Source organism: Chinchilla lanigera, unplaced genomic scaffold, assembly GCF_000276665.1.
Source record: "Chinchilla lanigera isolate Chin_1 unplaced genomic scaffold, ChiLan1.0 scaffold00053, whole genome shotgun sequence".
In the NCBI taxonomy this organism is placed as follows: domain Eukaryota; kingdom Metazoa; phylum Chordata; class Mammalia; order Rodentia; family Chinchillidae; genus Chinchilla; species Chinchilla lanigera.
In genome coordinates this window covers 7,694,927-7,711,680 of record NW_004955454.1, presented here as the reverse complement: position 1 = coordinate 7,711,680, position 16,754 = coordinate 7,694,927, and the positions used below count along the sequence as shown (strand labels likewise).

The following is a 16,754-nucleotide window of genomic DNA, read 5'->3' as shown; positions in this document are numbered from 1 at the left end:
CGGGGCCGAGCCCGGCGCCCGGCCCCGCGCGAGAGAAGGGCTCCGGCAAGAGGGGCCCGGACCGCGGCAGCCCCGAGTACCGGCAGCGGCGCGAGCGCAACAACATCGCCGTGCGCAAGAGCCGCGACAAGGCCAAGCGGCGCAACCAGGAGATGCAGCAGAAGCTGGTGGAGCTGTCGGCCGAGAACGAGAAGCTGCACCAGCGCGTGGAGCAGCTCACCAGGGACCTGGCCGGCCTGCGGCAGTTCTTCAAACAGCTGCCCAGCCCGCCCTTCCTGCCGCCCGCCGGCGCCGCCGACTGCCGGTAACGCGCGGCCGGGCGGAGAGACTCACCAACGACCGATACCTCAGCCCGACGGCCCGGGGCGCGGGCAGCCGCGCCGGCTGCAGTTTCTTTGGGACGAGGGAGCGAAAGGAAGCTCCAGCCTGGACTTGCTGCCTCTGGACCGCGAGAGAAGCTATACGTGTTTATTTTCCCTTAAATTATTTTTATAATGGTAGCTTTTTCTACATTTTACTCCTGTCGATGCAGCTAAGGTACATTTGTAAAAAAGAAAAAGACCTTCCAGACAAACTCTTTGTATTGCAGATAAAAGGTTTTTAAAAGACTGAGCATGCTCTTTTTTATATTAATTTTTACAGTATTTGTAAGAATAAAGCATTTAAACTCGCGCCTGCTTCCTGTGTTCGCAGCGAGCGCCGCACACCCGCCTGGGAAGCGCGCGTCCCGGGACCCGGCGGCGGCGGCGGCGGCGAGCGGACAGGTGTGCGCCCGCGAGGGAGCCGTCCGGACGCCGAGGCCGCTTGCTCTTGAAGCATTAGGGCCACCTCCACGTGTGCTGCGTGGCTTGGGAAGGTCGGTGAAGCCCGACTGGGCACTCTTAGTTACTCGAGCAGCTTTAGGCCGAAGGTGCCCCCGCAGAGCATGCAGATGCGGCGGGGCAGCGGTGGACTTGGGGACCCTGCTGAGAACACCCCGGGAGCGCCCTAACCTTAGACAGCCGCTGCCGGGGTGGGGGAGGGGGCGGGGGGGACCGCACAGCGCGGCTCGAGTGGCCCAGAACCTTGTCTTCACTGGGTCGGGCTCTCCTGGGACTCTGCTTTCACTTTCCTGCCTCCCGGACAAGATGGAGTAGATCTTCCAAGTGTCCTGCAAGAGGTGCAGGGGCAGCCCCAGAGCCACTGCGCACCGGCTGTCCTGCCAGCAGAAGTGTTTCTACGCCTCACCCAAAGCCATCTGCTTTTCCTTAAGAAAACTGGGTGACGGGCACCTTTTCTCTAAGCGTGTATCATGCAATTGATTAACCACGGCTCTCACGATGTTGCTACAAGGAAACAAAATATTCGGTGCTCACACTGATTGGTAGCTTAAATCTGTGCCAGCAAAGCAAATGGTAACTGACTGCTAAAAGTCGGTGTAATCTTTGTTCCGTGTGCACTCTCTGGAACCATCCCACAGGCGTGTGGCAGAACGGAGCTGCTTGTATCTGTTCATTACAGCTCTCATCACGCTGGTTAAATATTGTACACTTTACGGGCAACAGTTTTACCTCTGACATAGTTCTCCACAACATTTTCCCAAAAATACTGAAATGCATAATGCTTGATGTAGACATTTGTTTATTGTAGCACACCACAATATGGGACATAAGATTTTAAGTTCTGCAGGGTATACTTGGGGTGAGGGGTTAAAACAAATACTGTAAGGAAAAGATAAATCATGGTAAAAAAAATTGGATACTTTGAAGCTACAACTGTACAACATAATTCTTTCAGATAGATTGATATTACAGCCCAAGATAAATACAAAAGAAAGATCCCAGGCTGAGTTGACCTTTCAAAACATGTTCCTTCATATGAATTTTATAGAAAGGTGATGAAAAAATAAAAAAGATGTTTTAATTTAGAATTTACAAAACCATCCTAAATTTGCCCTAGGAAAGTTCAAACTTTTATTTTAAGATCGTAAAATCTATTTGCTCTGTCCATAGTTAACAAATAACTACCTCAACAGCCCCCACCCTCGCCCTCGCAAAGTTCACAGATCCACCGGCCAGGGCGGGCGCTTCTCCGGAGCTGCTCCTGCGCTCAGAAGCTCGATTTCCTCCAATCCAACGCAGCTGGCTGGGTGGGTGGTGATGGACTGGACAAAACAGCTTAACAGCCCCACCTCCTTTCCGAGGACACTCTTCACTTCATAGCTCTGCAGCGATAAAGGCATGCTGGTTAAAGCAAATAAAGTGAGCCCTGGACATTCTGTTCCCTGCAGCAGAACGGGACAGGCCTGAGCAGAGGCCCTTCCCCTGGACTCTGACCTTCCCTGCTCAGATGGTGAGGGTTTTTTTTTGGGGGGGGGCGGTAACGTGCTGCCTATAAAAGCCCCCTTTACTAGGGCAAATGAAGGAAATCCTACATTCGGATAACAACATTCTTGTTTTTATGTATCATGTAAAGTATCAGTGCTTCAGTGATGAGCTGATGAGCTGACCTAGGGAAGGAACTGGGGCACAGACGTGCGAAGGATCTGCCTCTCTCCCAGCTGGGCAGGCTGGGGCCGGGTGTGTGGCTCACAGCTGTCTCCCACTTCCTTTCGGACACTTCTCCAATCTAGCAATACTTCCGGTCAAAGGATTTCCTGGTAGTTCGCCCCACACTTCCCTCTTCAGTAGGATCCCATTTGTTCTCGGGTTAGACTGGGCTGAATGCCTCTTGCTGTGCTGTAGTAATGAGACTAAGCGTCTTCTTAGTCTCGGGCAAGTTTCATCTCCAGATGGGAACACAGGTACTTCGTGGCTGTGGCTGTCCCTGTCAAGGCTGTGCTCCGGTGTGGCCTCTGCACACTGCACTGTCGAGCAGGTGCGCTGGAGGGTGGGGGCTGAAAGCAGCACTCGGAGCTGGGGATAAATGACAGCTCCGGCCTCCTGGGAGACTGAAGCCGAAGAAGGCGCGCAGATGCTACGTGAACCTCCACAGCGTTCTGCATAGTGTGTATTAGTGCTCATCCCTCTGTCACTGATGTGTCACGCCCAAGGACACGGAAGCTGGAGAAGCCAGATGATGTGGCCAGAACAGTCTGACTCTTTGTGCCCTTCTCATCAAAGGGGGTCTCACTGCCCTCGCCCTGCTTCTGGGCTGGTCACAGTGATTATGTTGCAGAACGAGGTACAGGAGAACAGGCTCAAATACTGTCCCAAGCTTGGTTAGGAGAGACGCCAGGGTTCTCTGTGGCTCTCAGCACTCAGACGGGGGCTATGAGGGAGTCCAGTCAGAGCCCCGGCCAGACACGGAATGGAGCTTTGGTGAGCCCAGCCCGCCCTCGGAGCACCGACTCACGTCCAGTGGAGGAGAGATGGGCTGTCCTGCCGGAACTGCAGGTCCACGTGCAGAATACATGTTGAAGCCACTAAGTCTTGAGATGATTTGTTCTGTAGCAATAACCATCCGGGATCAGTCTGGGATATGAACGTGACTCTGACGCCAGCTCACTTTCTCACCTGTTACACTGTTTCACTGTCCCACCTGTTATACGGGCAGGGTGTGACACACCTAGCCTACTTACTGCGATCTGTAAGGATTTCTGGCTTCTTTGGTTAAAAAAGTAAGTCTCAAAAGTATAGCTTAGTGGAGAGTTCAGAGTGGAGAGTTCAGAGTGAGAGCTGCCGGCCACGGCGGGAAGAGAAGGAAGTGGACAGTGCGGGGAGGGCCTTCCTGCACGCTCGCATGTGGCCAGCACGGAAGTCCATGGCCGCTCACTCATCTGGGCACTATGGGTTTACCGTGAGCCCACTGCCTGGCACTGAAGAGGGGGCAGCGACCAGGACAGCCTTGAGGCTGCAGGTCTGGAGGGAGGGTACCATTCTGTAGAACGAGGGGTGACCATTCGCTGCTGGGAGGAAATAGGAAAGCTGGGTGAGTCTTTGGTGTCTCTTACTCTTTTAGCTAGCCTTGTATGTTGTGAGTATGAAGATTTGGCCCAGGCATTCCTAGGATACTCTGAGTTAAAACTACAGAACTCTGACTTCAAAAACAGTATTAAAAATATTTCTTTTCCGAGCCAGGTGTGGTGGCACATTCTTATGGGAGGCTGAGGCAGGAGGCTGAGGCTGGAGGACTGCAAGTTCAAAGTCATCCTGGGCAACTTCGTGAGACCCTGTGTCAAGGTTTAAAAATAAACTGGCTAGAGATATAACCCAGTGAAAAGATTCTAGTTTCAATTCTCAGTATTGAGGGGAAAAATCTACTTACAGTGATAGGTTTGGCTCCATCTCCTACAAATGGAGTTTAAATTATACATCTTTTATATTTAGGGAAAATTAAGATGAGGTTACAAAAACTGTGCCACTAAATTCACATGCACTATTCATATGAACATGTATGAGGATATATATGATATGTGTCTCGATCGTTAAAAGCCACAGTACATATAGCCCCTTAATTTTTTTTTCCTGAAAGGTAAAGGAACAAATTCTAAATTCCGTATCACTACAATGTTACCACTGAGAAACGACATGAATGATGGCCATTCCTCTTATTTTCACATCGGCTGCTTAACCATGGAACAGCAAAGGCATAAAACTCGATGCTCGTGTATCCTAACTGGAAACAGTATGTTTGCTCCAGGGAACGCTTCTTGTGGAAAGCCCTAATTTGATTCTTTTGGATTTTGGTAGATGTGCACTCTCACATAATCCAGACCAGAAAACTGCTCTGTATGTCTACGCACAAGCTTCTCTCAGCTCCTTTTCCAGTCAGACACACAGGCGTAATCAGCCACGGCAGGTACAGCTGGCGGGGGTAAGGTGCTTCCTAAGACACGCACCTCTAGGTTTGGAACGTGCCCTCGATCCATTAGGGTGGGCTCTGAGACCAGAGCACTTGCAAAGATGACGCCTGGGGTTGTGACACTATGCCCCTTCACACAACACGTACATGTATGCACACATACACGTGTGAGCATGCACACCAGCACATGCACACTCACATTCACATGATACATACACCTCCTCTTGTGCTCTTTATAAGCAGAGCTTTACCTAGTTGCACAGTTAAATGTGTGAGAGGAACAAGGCATCTCAGCCAGTAGGAAGCAAAGGGCAGGTGGGAGGATCTCTGCTAGGGTTTTCTGGTCTCCAGGTTTGTAAATGAGCCCTGGGATCAGCAGGCAATGCATAGCACTGCCCATCACTGGAGGCTTCCTGGAGGAAGTACCAGGCTGCCTTCCTGGGAGCCTGAAGGCACCCAGATGGTCACCAGCCTGCAATGCCCAGCTTTCATCCAGAGACTGTGCAGCTGGATCAGTGGGTGAGCTATGTGCCACACCAAGGGGTCCTTGGTTTTAGTTTCTAGGTGTGGGGTTTATTTTATTTTTTTGGTTTTTCTGAGACAGGGTCTCCCTATGTAGTGCAGACTGGCCTTGGACTCACTATATAGCCCAGGCTGGCCTCAAGCAATCCTCCTTACAGCAATCCTCCTGCCTCAGCCTCCTGAGTGCTGGTATTGCAGGCGTGTGCCACTATGCCCAGTTTAGGTGTTGGGTTTGAGTTTGTTGTGAGTTCTCAAGCAGGAGTGTTTCTAGTGCTTTTCCTCACCATTCTCGAGAGATTTATTTCTTGAAATCCCTCATCTACCCATCTGTAGTGTCTGCCCAACTCCTGTCACCCACCTTAGAAACCTCCAACTTATCAACCTTGGGTGGCCAAAAGGCAGTAGACAAGAAATCAGCTGAAAGGCATGGCTGTCTCATCACCTACTCAACATGGAAGCTTCCCTAAGTCCCCGTCACAAGTCCCATCTGGGCTGGCCAACTCTGCCAGCGGCTCACGTCTGTGGGGCTGACAACTCTGCCTCTGTGAGCTGCCCGTGGTGAGCCTTGCGCTCCCTAACTGCAGAAGGTGGATCTTGCCCCACCAGGACGGTGGGAAGCTGAACAGGGACACACATGAGAAAGTGGTGAGCTTGGTGCTTAGCTTACGGTGACTGCTGCCTTTTGCACAATCAGGAAACACTTGCGTTTGCACCCTCCGGCAGCCTGGTCTGTGCATCAGTCCCTACTTGTGCAGTGGCAGCAGGCAGCTCAGAGGAAGGCTCCAAGCTGGAGCACAGGTCACCAAGCAGCTTTAGAGCTGGTGGGCTTCATCTTACAGGGACAGAAACTCTCTTCAGAGCTCTGCAAGTGATGCTGCTGTGAAGCCAGGGCCGAGAACAGCGTAGGCCAGTAATCCTCAAAGATTCTGCCCGTGATTTTATCCGCATTCCAATTTAATCCAAACTCCGACAGCCTTGGCCTCCATGAAAGAGGGTCAACTGCTGTTCTGTGAGGCAGGGCTGCCGCCCCACTGAATGCAGGGCTGGGACAGGGGCTGGCCAGGGCTGGAGGGAGCAGGCAGGGCCTTGGGGAGGAGCCCCACAGAACGGATCGAGTCACCACACCTTCTGGGTGGAATGAGAGCTTGAACGTGGCCATGAGGACCATTAGAAAAAGGCTTCTGTTTACGGGCCTGAGTTGTTCGAGGGATGATCAGCCTTACCTGTCCCCCGTCCCGGGAGGCTGGCCCGTCAGCTCCTGGGATGTGGACCCTGTGTCAGATGCCTCTCAACCTGGGCTCCTGCCCTGCTACCTCGCAGCCCAGTGCCTGCTTCCTGGGCCCTTCTCTGGGTTTAGGAATGTAGTAATTCGAGCCATCCATAATGCCTTTAAATGGCTCTGACAAGATAGGTGGCATCTTAAGGACAGAGGTCCCATTATAAAGAAATTTACAATGCCGAAACTGCCTTTGGCCCATAAATTAAATACTTCGGTGACTGTCTTCTCAGACCGTCAGAGCACACGAGCTTTACCAAGCTTTACTGCAGTAACTCTTGAGACAGGCAAGTAAGTTGTGAGGAATCGCAGCAACGTGTGCAATCACACAGGGTCGGGAAGACCCAGGAACGAAACACCGAAATGTATCCAGGCGACGCTGTTCCATGACTGTGAAGCCCTGGCAGGGGGCTCTGGTCTCCAGGCTGCGCTACCATAACCAAAGCCACAGAAACATCCCCGTGTCCACCCCCAGGTCTGTAGAGAGGAAAGGCTCTCGCGAAGCCAGGTGGCCATCTGTATCCATGTTTCACTGTGAGCGCCACAGCACCTTACGGTGGGATTTGCTGTAACCGAACATACACGGCAGAGGGGCTTCTTCGGGGTCGGCAGGGGAATGCACACCTGGCTGCCCCCCCGCCCGACTTACCCCATCCTCGCAGGCGGCAAACCTCAGCAGTGAAGAAATACTGCTCTGCAACAGCTGCAATAACAGGGAAATGGGGCTGGGTCAACCACACCAGTGCAGTAAGTGCTCCCGCTAAAACAGCTCCCGTCCAGAAAGTTAACAAGTGAAACCTAAAGTTCCTATCTCTTCGTCAGAGCTTCAGTCTGAGTCTTAAATAAACGGATAGTGTGTTCACACAGCGCCCTCCCCCGCTTCCCACAGGTGCTCCTAGGAGTGCTGGTCCACCCGCGAGTCCCACACCGGGAAGACCACGCATGTGCCCTGCCTCCTACCTTGACCTTCACGCTGCACTGGGGCCTTGCGGGGCAGTCCAGAAAGACCTGCAGGTGCCTCTTCAGAACAGGAGACGTGACCACTCGGGAGCAGTCCCCACAGGAAAAGGCGCCTCTGGTGTGTGGAGACGCACGGGAAGAGAAGCAACAGGGAACAGGCCTCAGAGGAGATCTGCTGCAGCAGATACCTCTCTAAGCACGCGTGTTTGCACACTGAGAAAGGAGGGTTCTGCTCAGAACCAAATTCCAGAGCTCAGCCAGGAACTGGGCTTGTATGAAGGATGAATGCCGGCTTAGGCAGCAGAGACGGGAGGCTGTACGGGGGCCCCGGGCAGTCAGAGGTATGTGCCATTAACATGTCAGGTGGAGCAAGCCTCCCAGGAAGTGAAGCAAGGCCCTCTGGGGGTCTGGAGCCGTGCTTAGCCACCAGCTCTTTGCTCCCATGCTGCTCCCCACTGGACCCACACACCCTGGTCTCTCCACACAAGTCAATGATGCCTTGCGTACGCGTAGGGCACTACCACAAAGGCATCAAGAGGACATTGGATGCTTATTTCCAAGTAAGTTAGCTGGATATGCTGGTACACACCTGTAACCCCGGCTGAGGCAGGCTGGGGCTGAGGCAGGCTGAGGCAGGAGGATCACAAGTTTGTGACTCACATGGGCAACTTAGTGATTTAGCAAGATCTTGCCTCAAGATAAAAAATAAAAGGGGGTGGGCCTAGAGATGTAGCTCAGTGTAAAGGCCCTGGTTCAACTCCCAGTACTGAAAAAGAGGGAAGAAATTAAAAAGAAGCAGGCAAACAAAGAGCATGCTCTTTCCTTCTGTCACAAGACAAAGTCCATTCGGGAGGGCAGGGAGCTAATTCCAAAGGAACAGACTGCACGGACATGCGGCCCCTACTGTGACCTGGGGGAGGAGGCGCTGGCAGAAAAGCTGGGCAGGGAAGAGACAGCTGGCCAGGGGCTGCCCCCTGATCTCTAGAAAAGTCTGCCCACTGCCAAGGGAACACTGTGCAGGCACGCGTGTGCCTCAGTCGTTCACACGGCCTCCTTTTCTTTCTCTCCCTGATCATAAAGAAGCCGAGGGCAAAAACCCAGGGGGAGCGGCAAGAACAGCAGAACTCCCTGTGAGGAAACCCGCCGGCCCCATGGCTTCTCCCTGCAGTCCAGCTGGGGCTGGCTCCTGGGGAAGCCGCCAGAGACAGCAGCGCTGTGGGGCCCCGGGGCTGGGCTGCTGCTCTGCCGGTCAGAGCCCTGGGGCTTCAGGCCAGCCTTACCTGTCTTCCAGCCTTTGTTCCAGTCGCCCGCTGCCGCACTGGTCACACACAGGCCAGGAGAAAGCAGTGCTCTCATCCACATCGACCACAGTGCCTAGGGCCGAGGAGAGGAGAGGCAGACGCTCAGGAGTTCTGCCTGAGAGCTCAGACGACACCAGGGCCTTTAGAATGTTCCCTCACTTGTGAGTTTACCTGAATGTTCCTCAGCTTTTTGTAATTTCCATTTATTGCATACATGAAATCCTGACAATGAAAACTAAGTTTTAAAATGTGTCTACACCATCACCAGCTAGCCAGGATTTCTTTGACTTTGTTGTTTTCTGAGACAAGGCTTTGCTGTGTAGCCCAGCTGGCCTCAGATTGGAAATTCTCCTGCCTCAACCTTCCAAATGCTAGAGATTACAGGCATGGACCACCATTCCCAGTTCAGATTTTTTTTAAGGTAATGAATTTTATTGAGGGAAGAATGATGGAAATTTAGAAAAACAAAAACCAAGATTTTGGTTTTCTTTTAAAAGGACATAAAATACCTGACAAATTTAAGAGATTGAGAATCAAAATATTAAAAAGTTGCATGTATCCTATTCTTTACTTTTTATATCTGTGATAAATTTTGGAGTATATACCAATTATTTGCTATAATGCAGTCCCACAGGTAAGCATTTATTTGAAAATTTAAACTGAGTGTAGTGGTGCATGCCTATAAACTCAGCAACTTGGGAAGCTAAGGTGGGAGGATGGCAAGTTTGAGGCCAGCCTGGGCCACTCAGTGAGACCTTGCCTCAAAAATAAAACATAAAAAGGGGCAGGGATATAGCTCTGTGGTAGACTACCCATGGGTTTGATCTCTAGTACAGTAAAAAATAAAGTCATTAATGAGATCTCTGATAATAGTATATGCGGGTTTCCATGCTCACATTCAGAATGCCTCAGACTGCTAAGAAGTACACTGTCTTAGTATGGGGAGATAAATTACTTCCAAAGTTTTAAAACTTTTTCATCCCTTAAAGATCAGTGGGGCACTTTGGACCTTAAGTAAGCAAAGCAGACATCATGGACCTGCACCTATCTTTCTTGGCTGTTCAGTGTCTTTCTTTCTCTCCCTGTCTCGCTCTCTTTCTTTCTGGTGGTCCTGAGGATTGAATCCAGAGACTTGTGCATACTATGTAAACTCTCTACCACTGAGATATATCCTCAGCTCCCTACTCCTTTTGGTACTAGGGACTGAACCCATGGCCTTTGCACTGAGTACCTATCCCCAAGCCCTTTTTAAATATTTTGAGACAGTGTTTCTCTAAGCTCCCCAGCTGGCACTCAAATCTTTGATCCCACCGCCTTAGTCGCCCAGAGTCCTGGGATTATAGGCATGTGTCACTACATCTAGCTATATTCCCATTCTTGAAACAAGAGGTTTATTCCCTACTAGAATAAACACTAAGAAAAAATTTATCTGTAGAGGGTAAAACAGAATTATAAGAACTACAAAGCTTGGTTTATTAAAATGCATTCATGCAATGCAGACTTGAATGACGGCTTGAAATTTAGAATAATAGGTCTTGATTTTGAAAGGGCTGCCTCAGATAATGACATTGTCCTTACAAATCTAATCAAAAGTGAGGGTCAAAGAGATAAAACATAAAGTCAATAAAGTCTTATAATGCATCCAGAAAGGGCTGTCGGCTAATTCATAATAGGCGCACGCAGAAGGAGGCTCAAGGGGCAGAAACGAGCAGCTGTGTCCCTGAACAGCACTACGTCCCACCCCCGCCTGCACACCCAGCACCAAGCTGGTTCTGAGCAGCGCTTGGGAAACAACTGCTAAATAAATTAATAAAAGTAAGCTCTACTAATAAAAGTTCCTTTTTACCCTGGATATTTGTGGGTGTTAACAGCATCTACATTTATATGGAATTAAGTAATTTCCTCTGACTTAGAGAATAAGGCAAGAGTTGAGGAAATATGGGGTCTACAAGCCATTGGAAATCATTTAGGGCAAAGTTAAATGAATTTTAAGGGATGGCTGGGAAGTACATTATTAATCAGTTACCGCTGAGAACGTTCACCTAAACGAACATCTGAAAGACAGAAAACACCAGTTTTTGCCAGGTGAGCCCAGCCTCCCTGGCCTGCCTGCCAGCTGCTGTGAAAGCCTTCTCTGTGCCCGTCTTGCATACAGAAATCTCTCGCAATTCACCCTCGCCCCTTTGCTTTGCTAATGAGAAGAAATTGGGGCTCGAAGTTTTATCTTCTTCTATCTAGAGGCGGAAACCTGCTTGGAGGGCAGCACTCTGCCACTCCTGCCCAGAGACAGGTGTCACCAGGGTGCCTGCCGTATCGACTCCCCCCGTGAACATAAGGTGCCCAGCCACAGGCGAGGGGGGATTAAGACATGCGAGCAGTGTGAGGGAAAGAAAAATCAACAGAGCCAAACACCCAGAAAATAACCCAGCAAGAAATGTGCACAGACTGGGGACTGACAGGTACCGTGCAGATGACGAGGCAGGTGTCCTCAGCTGGGAGCGGACACTTTCCTCTCACAGAAGCTCCGTTTCCTAGGAGCGCTGCACACCTTCCCACTGGCACTGTCCTCAGGGGGGTGCGGGGTCTGCTGGCGCCCGGCTCTGAGAGCTCGCTCACCGTTCAGCCATCTGAGTGCACACGCTCGGCTGACCCAGCTGCACCTGTGAGGTGCCGGGTCCCAGCCCTCACTTCCTGCAGGTGTGAAGGAGCCCACCGGGGGTAAGCCCATCTGGGGATAAGGCATCACTGAGTCCTTCTGGGACAGAGGGCAGACCGGGTGAGGGTGAGGGGCCAGGGGAGACACTGTCACTGTCACGGAGCACTGTGGACTTCAGCTTCCCCCGTGGATCTCCCCCTCAGGCCAGCGTGAACACCTCGCTGGAGTGGGTCACCCCCAGGCTGCACGCAAGGTAGGTTTTTACCAACCAATGCTACTGTGTAGCTGGGTCTTTGCTTTCCCTTTTGGCCCCGTCAACTGATTCTCATCAGACGATCCCGCAGCACTCAGTCCTGCTCTGTGATAATCGTCTGCTCATACAACTCATATGGGTGGCCATGGACCTGCAGGGCAGCTTCAGAGCAAGCCTGAAAGCAGAGGAGCCTGCAGGGAATGCTAGATAAAAATGGCAAGATGGGAGGAAAAAAACCTTGGATCTACCTGAAAAGCAAAGGAGCATTAGGGAAAGACTACATGAAAGTAAAATAAAATATTACACATTTCGGGGGCATGGGGGCACACATGTGCCTGTAATCCCAGTTACCTGGGCAGACGAGGCAAGAAGATCACTTGAGCCCAGGAGTTCAAGGCCAGTCTGGGCAACATATCCAGATGCATCTCTTAAAAAAAAAACAAACCCAACCAACCAAATAGAAAAAAACCTTTTATCTTTCTTAGTCTAGTACTGCAAAAACAAAACCCAGCAACCACTGAGTTCAATTTGCTGCGAGAACAGTACCTTCATGTGTATGTGCTTAACAACAGAGCATCCAAATACATGGGGAAAAGGAGGAAACTCTGAGAAGAGACAAACAAATTCACCATATAGTAGGAGATTTGAATACCGCTATATGAGTAACTGACATATCCAGCAGGCAGAAAATTGTAAGAGTAGAGCTGAATTGACGGCACCGTCCACCAATAGGATTTAATTGATACTACTGAATTCTCCATTCAGCAGCAGCAGAACATACATTCCTCTCATTACTCCTTTATTTAGGGACAGGGTCTGACTGTAGCCCAGACTGGCCTCAAACGTGTGAGCCTCCTGTCTTAGCCTCCACACTTGAGCTATAGGCATGAGCCACCGAGCCCGGCCAGGACACACATTTTTCTCAAGTCACACCAACACTCACCAAGAAAGACCACATCCTAGGCCATGAAACAGATCCTTAACAAATCTGAAAGGTTGTCCTCAGACCACAGAGAAATTAAAACTAGAAATCAGTAACACAGACATAGCCGGAAAGCCCCAAAATATTTAGAGATTAAATAACTCAAGAGCTCTCAAGAGAAATTAAAGAATATTTTGAACCAAACGAAAATAAAAATATATCAAAAAAAATCTTTTCTTTTTTTTTTTGGGTATCAGGAATCAAACTCATGACCTCAGGCTTGCCAGGCAAGCGCTTATGCCACTGAGCTACATCCCCGGCCCCCAAAATTTGTATAGTATGCAGCAAAAGCGCAGTACTTGGGGGAAATTTACAGCATTGAATGCATATGTTAGACATGCATTTAATGATCTGAAATAAATAATCTAAGTTTTCATTTTTAGGAAACAAGGAAAAGAGTAAATTTAAATCATGTATGGAGAATAAAGGCAATAGCAAAAATTACAGCAGAAGTCAAAGAAACTGGAAACAAAATTAATAGAGAAAATACACATCAAGAAACTTCAAATTTGGTTTTTTGGAAAAAATCAATAAAAACTAATAAACTTCAGCGAGGTTAACCAAAAGTAAAAAGGAGAAGATATAAATTAGTAATAGCAAAAATGAAAGGGCCATTATTACTGATTCCACAGCAAGTCTAATGCACTATATAAAAAATGACTGCATACCACCTCATGGGATTTATTCCAAGTATGCAAAGCTAGTTCAACCATTTAAAAATCAACTACTATAATCTACCACATTAATATATAATTTTTGCAAAATTAGATTAGATTGATAGCTGTAGAAAGGCCATTTGACAAAATCTAAAGCTCAATTGTGATAAAAAAAACTCTCAGAAAACTAGGAATAAAGGAGAGCTTCTTCAACTTGGTATAGAACATCTACGAAAACATCTACCGTTTGAGTAAACCTAGCTGATGAATGTTTGAGGAGCCTCAAGACAAGAGCTGAAAGCAGAGCAGCAAAGCAAAATCAGATCACAGCTAGGGATACAGCTCAGGGGTCAGCACTTGCCCAGTATGCATGAGGCCCTGGGTCCAGTCCCCAGGATGGGAGAGGCGGATCAGAAAGACAGAATTTTCAAGAGAAACATTATGGAAGGAAAGGATTACTCAATGGTTTGATACAATTTTCAAGGCGTTAGGAAAAAATTAGCTGCGGTTCAGGCAATGCAAAGAAAATGAAAGTCAACACAAAACTTCATGAAAAAATGAAAAAGATCATACAAAAAATGAAATAGAAGGGCCAGGGATTTAGCTCAGTGGTGCAGTACCTGCCTGGCAAGTGTGAGATTGTGAGTTTGAGTCCTGGTACAAAAAAAAAAGGAAAGAAGAAAGAAAATAGAATTGTGGTATAGTATTTTCCCGTGCAGTGAAAAATATATAATTATAATTTATTGATCTTCATCTTTAAGAATCAACTTATAGACAAAGTGTGTAAGGCTTAATTATGGTTATGAAACAAAATGCTACTAATCTTAATACAGAGGACAGAAACAAGGATAATTAAGTACGAAAGAAGAGTACAGGAAAAGTGCAGAAGCAGCCAGGCATGGTGGCACATGCCTGTAATCCCAGCACTTGGGAGGCTGAGGCAGGAGCATGACTGTCTGAGGCCAGCTTGGGCTACAAGGTAACTTCAAGGCCAGCCTGAACCATGAAGGGAAACCCTGTCTCAAAAAGAAAAAAAAAAAAGAAGTGCAGGAGAGTTAGTATTTTTTTCTTCCTAAGTGACAGTATCTTTAGCAGATGGAACAACAACAAAGCCCCTACAATTTCAGGTAAGAAACTGCATGGTATCGGCTTACGGTCAGGAATAGGGCAAGGAAGTCCCCTTTATCACTGCTATTCTACATAATACTAGAAGTCCTAGCTAGTGTAACAAGACAAGAGAAGGAAATAAAAGGTATATACAGCATGCGAAGATTTTGGGTTCAATCATCAGCATTCATGTATGTGTAAATAAAAACATAAATAAGTAAATTTTTTAAATGCTACAGAGATTGAGGAAGAAATAAAATTGTCTTTGTTCAAGTATGACACACTTTTTTTTTGGTACTGGGAACTGAACACAGGGATTCACCCTGGCCAGGCAAGTGCTGTGGCTTTGAACTATATCCCCGGCCCAAGGACATACTTTTCTATACAGAGAAATCCTAAAGTGACAGTTCTATGCGACCATGTATTTGATGATGACTGCGATACAGGGTTAACATACAAAATGTAACTGCGTCCCTATATACTAGCAATGAGCAATCTGAATTTGAAATTAAAAGCCCAAGACCACTCACATGAACACAAAACAAATGAAGCATTTAGGCATAAATCTAACAAAATTTCACAAGATCTGTCAAGAAGTAAAAAACTTCTGCTAAGAGAAATCACAGAAGATACAGTGGTACTGTGGTTCACGAACTTGACTTTCCATGATTCTGGTCACAAACTGATTTGGACGAGAACCAAATCAAATATCCCCACAAGGTCGCACAACCATGGCACTTGATTCGGTTCTCGTCCAACTCAGTGTGTGACCAGTCATGGAAAGAGTCAAGTTCGGGAACCGCGGCGCCACTGTGTCAACAACACGCCGCTAGTCCACGAGCACGGATGCGGAGAACACTAAGCATTGTGAAGTCGTCAGCCTGGGCCAGTGTCATCTACAGACTCAGTGTAATTCCAGTCAGAGTCCCAGCAAAGCCATTTTGTGCAACATCAACAAACTGATCCTACAGTTTATATGGAAAGGCAAAAGGCTAGAATAGCCAAGATAACATTGAAAAACAAAAACTGGAGGACTTACACGACCCAAGTTGAAGACATATAATGGAGTGACAGTAATCAATACAGTGTGCTTCTGGCAAGAGAATATAGACACACTGAACAGAGCAGAGAGCCCAGCTGGGGGCCAGGGTTAATGGCACATGCACAGCACACATGCACAGCACACAGGGACTCGGGAGGTGCGCGCGTCTACACTGGGCGATCCGATCTGCTCCGCTGTTGGCTCACGGACCTGGGCGGTACCTCTCTGTGGTGCCCTCAGTCCGGATAGCTTGTCCACTGAGGACTGCAGACTGTGTCCATGAACTCTATCCTCACAGCCTATCCGCTCAAGGGATCCGCCCTGTGCCCAACTGCACAGCTCAGGCGCGCCGAGCAGCTGCACACTAGGGGCAGCTTTTTGCTGGCTCGCTGATGGCCCTATTCCACCTGACCTCAAAAGCCCTCTGCCCTCCTTACCCCTTCCTGCCAACATCTCTCCCTGCTTTGCACCGTACTCTATGTACTGTGCTCTGGAACTGCTTCATATAAAAATGTGATCACAAGGGTGAGGTCCTGAGTTTGATTTCCAGTACCAAAAAAAAAAAAAGATCATACCACATGAGCAAAGCAGGGGAAAGCAGAACAGGGCAGAACAAACTTGGTCCCAGGTTGGTCCACGTGGGGCTCCCCACCTCACCCTTCACTGTCCCTACCGCTACCCCAGCACGTGGAGGTTTTACAACTGCCCCAGCGCCTCTGTGGATTTTCCAAGTGCCCTTCCACCTGCCTAGAAGGCCTGTGTCAAGTCTGTCTGACAAATCCAGATAGTCAAGGGCTACTGTGATGCCTGTGCCTCCCTTCCTAGGTCCTGATAGCAGAAGTATTGAGTTGTTTATTTTCTCCACTAGACTGTGCTATCTCATTTAATTCTTAATGCTTTATGACTGACTCTCATATCCCTATTTTACAGATGGGGAAATGGAGGCCTCATGTGATCTGTGGCTTTTATGTGGCATCAGCGGCCTCCAGGACCTCTACACCCCACAGCCATCCTTTGCCCCATCAACTCACGACCACATTTGAGTTTCAGCACCAATATCAAAGGGAGAAATGCAAAACGGAAAACCCAAGTGGCCTCACCACAGCCAGCAAGTACTCAGTCTCACAAAGCAGGGCATGATTCATTGAAAGCAACAGGAAACAGAGGGATCACAAATTTTGTCATTACAACTGTTCAGAAAAATTATAAAAAGTATC

General features: G+C 48.7%; 2 protein-coding genes across 5 annotated transcripts in view; one reads left to right on the top strand and one right to left on the bottom strand.

Annotated features, from left to right (window-relative positions):
- Positions 1-671, top strand: Cebpd (CCAAT/enhancer binding protein (C/EBP), delta; the record flags this gene model as incomplete). Its single annotated transcript, XM_005396117.2, is given in 1 exon segment — positions 1-671. A coding segment is annotated over 1 exon segment (308 nt), but the record flags the coding sequence as incomplete, so codon positions are not given.
- A 932-nt stretch (positions 672-1,603) lies between these two features.
- The window catches only part of Spidr (scaffolding protein involved in DNA repair), a 349,934-nt gene continuing 334,783 nt past the window's right edge, over positions 1,604-16,754 (bottom strand). For 2 of the 4 annotated variants that reach the window (XM_005396031.2, XM_013520205.1), the window contains 4 exons: positions 8,821-8,914; positions 7,541-7,655; positions 7,230-7,283; positions 1,604-2,203 (listed from right to left, as the gene is read on the bottom strand). In XM_005396031.2, the coding sequence (XP_005396088.1) occupies positions 2,039-2,203; positions 7,230-7,283; positions 7,541-7,655; positions 8,821-8,914 (428 nt within the window). In that variant the 3' untranslated portion in view covers positions 1,604-2,038. The other 2 variants (XM_005396032.2, XM_013520203.1) reach the window with 2 other exon arrangements.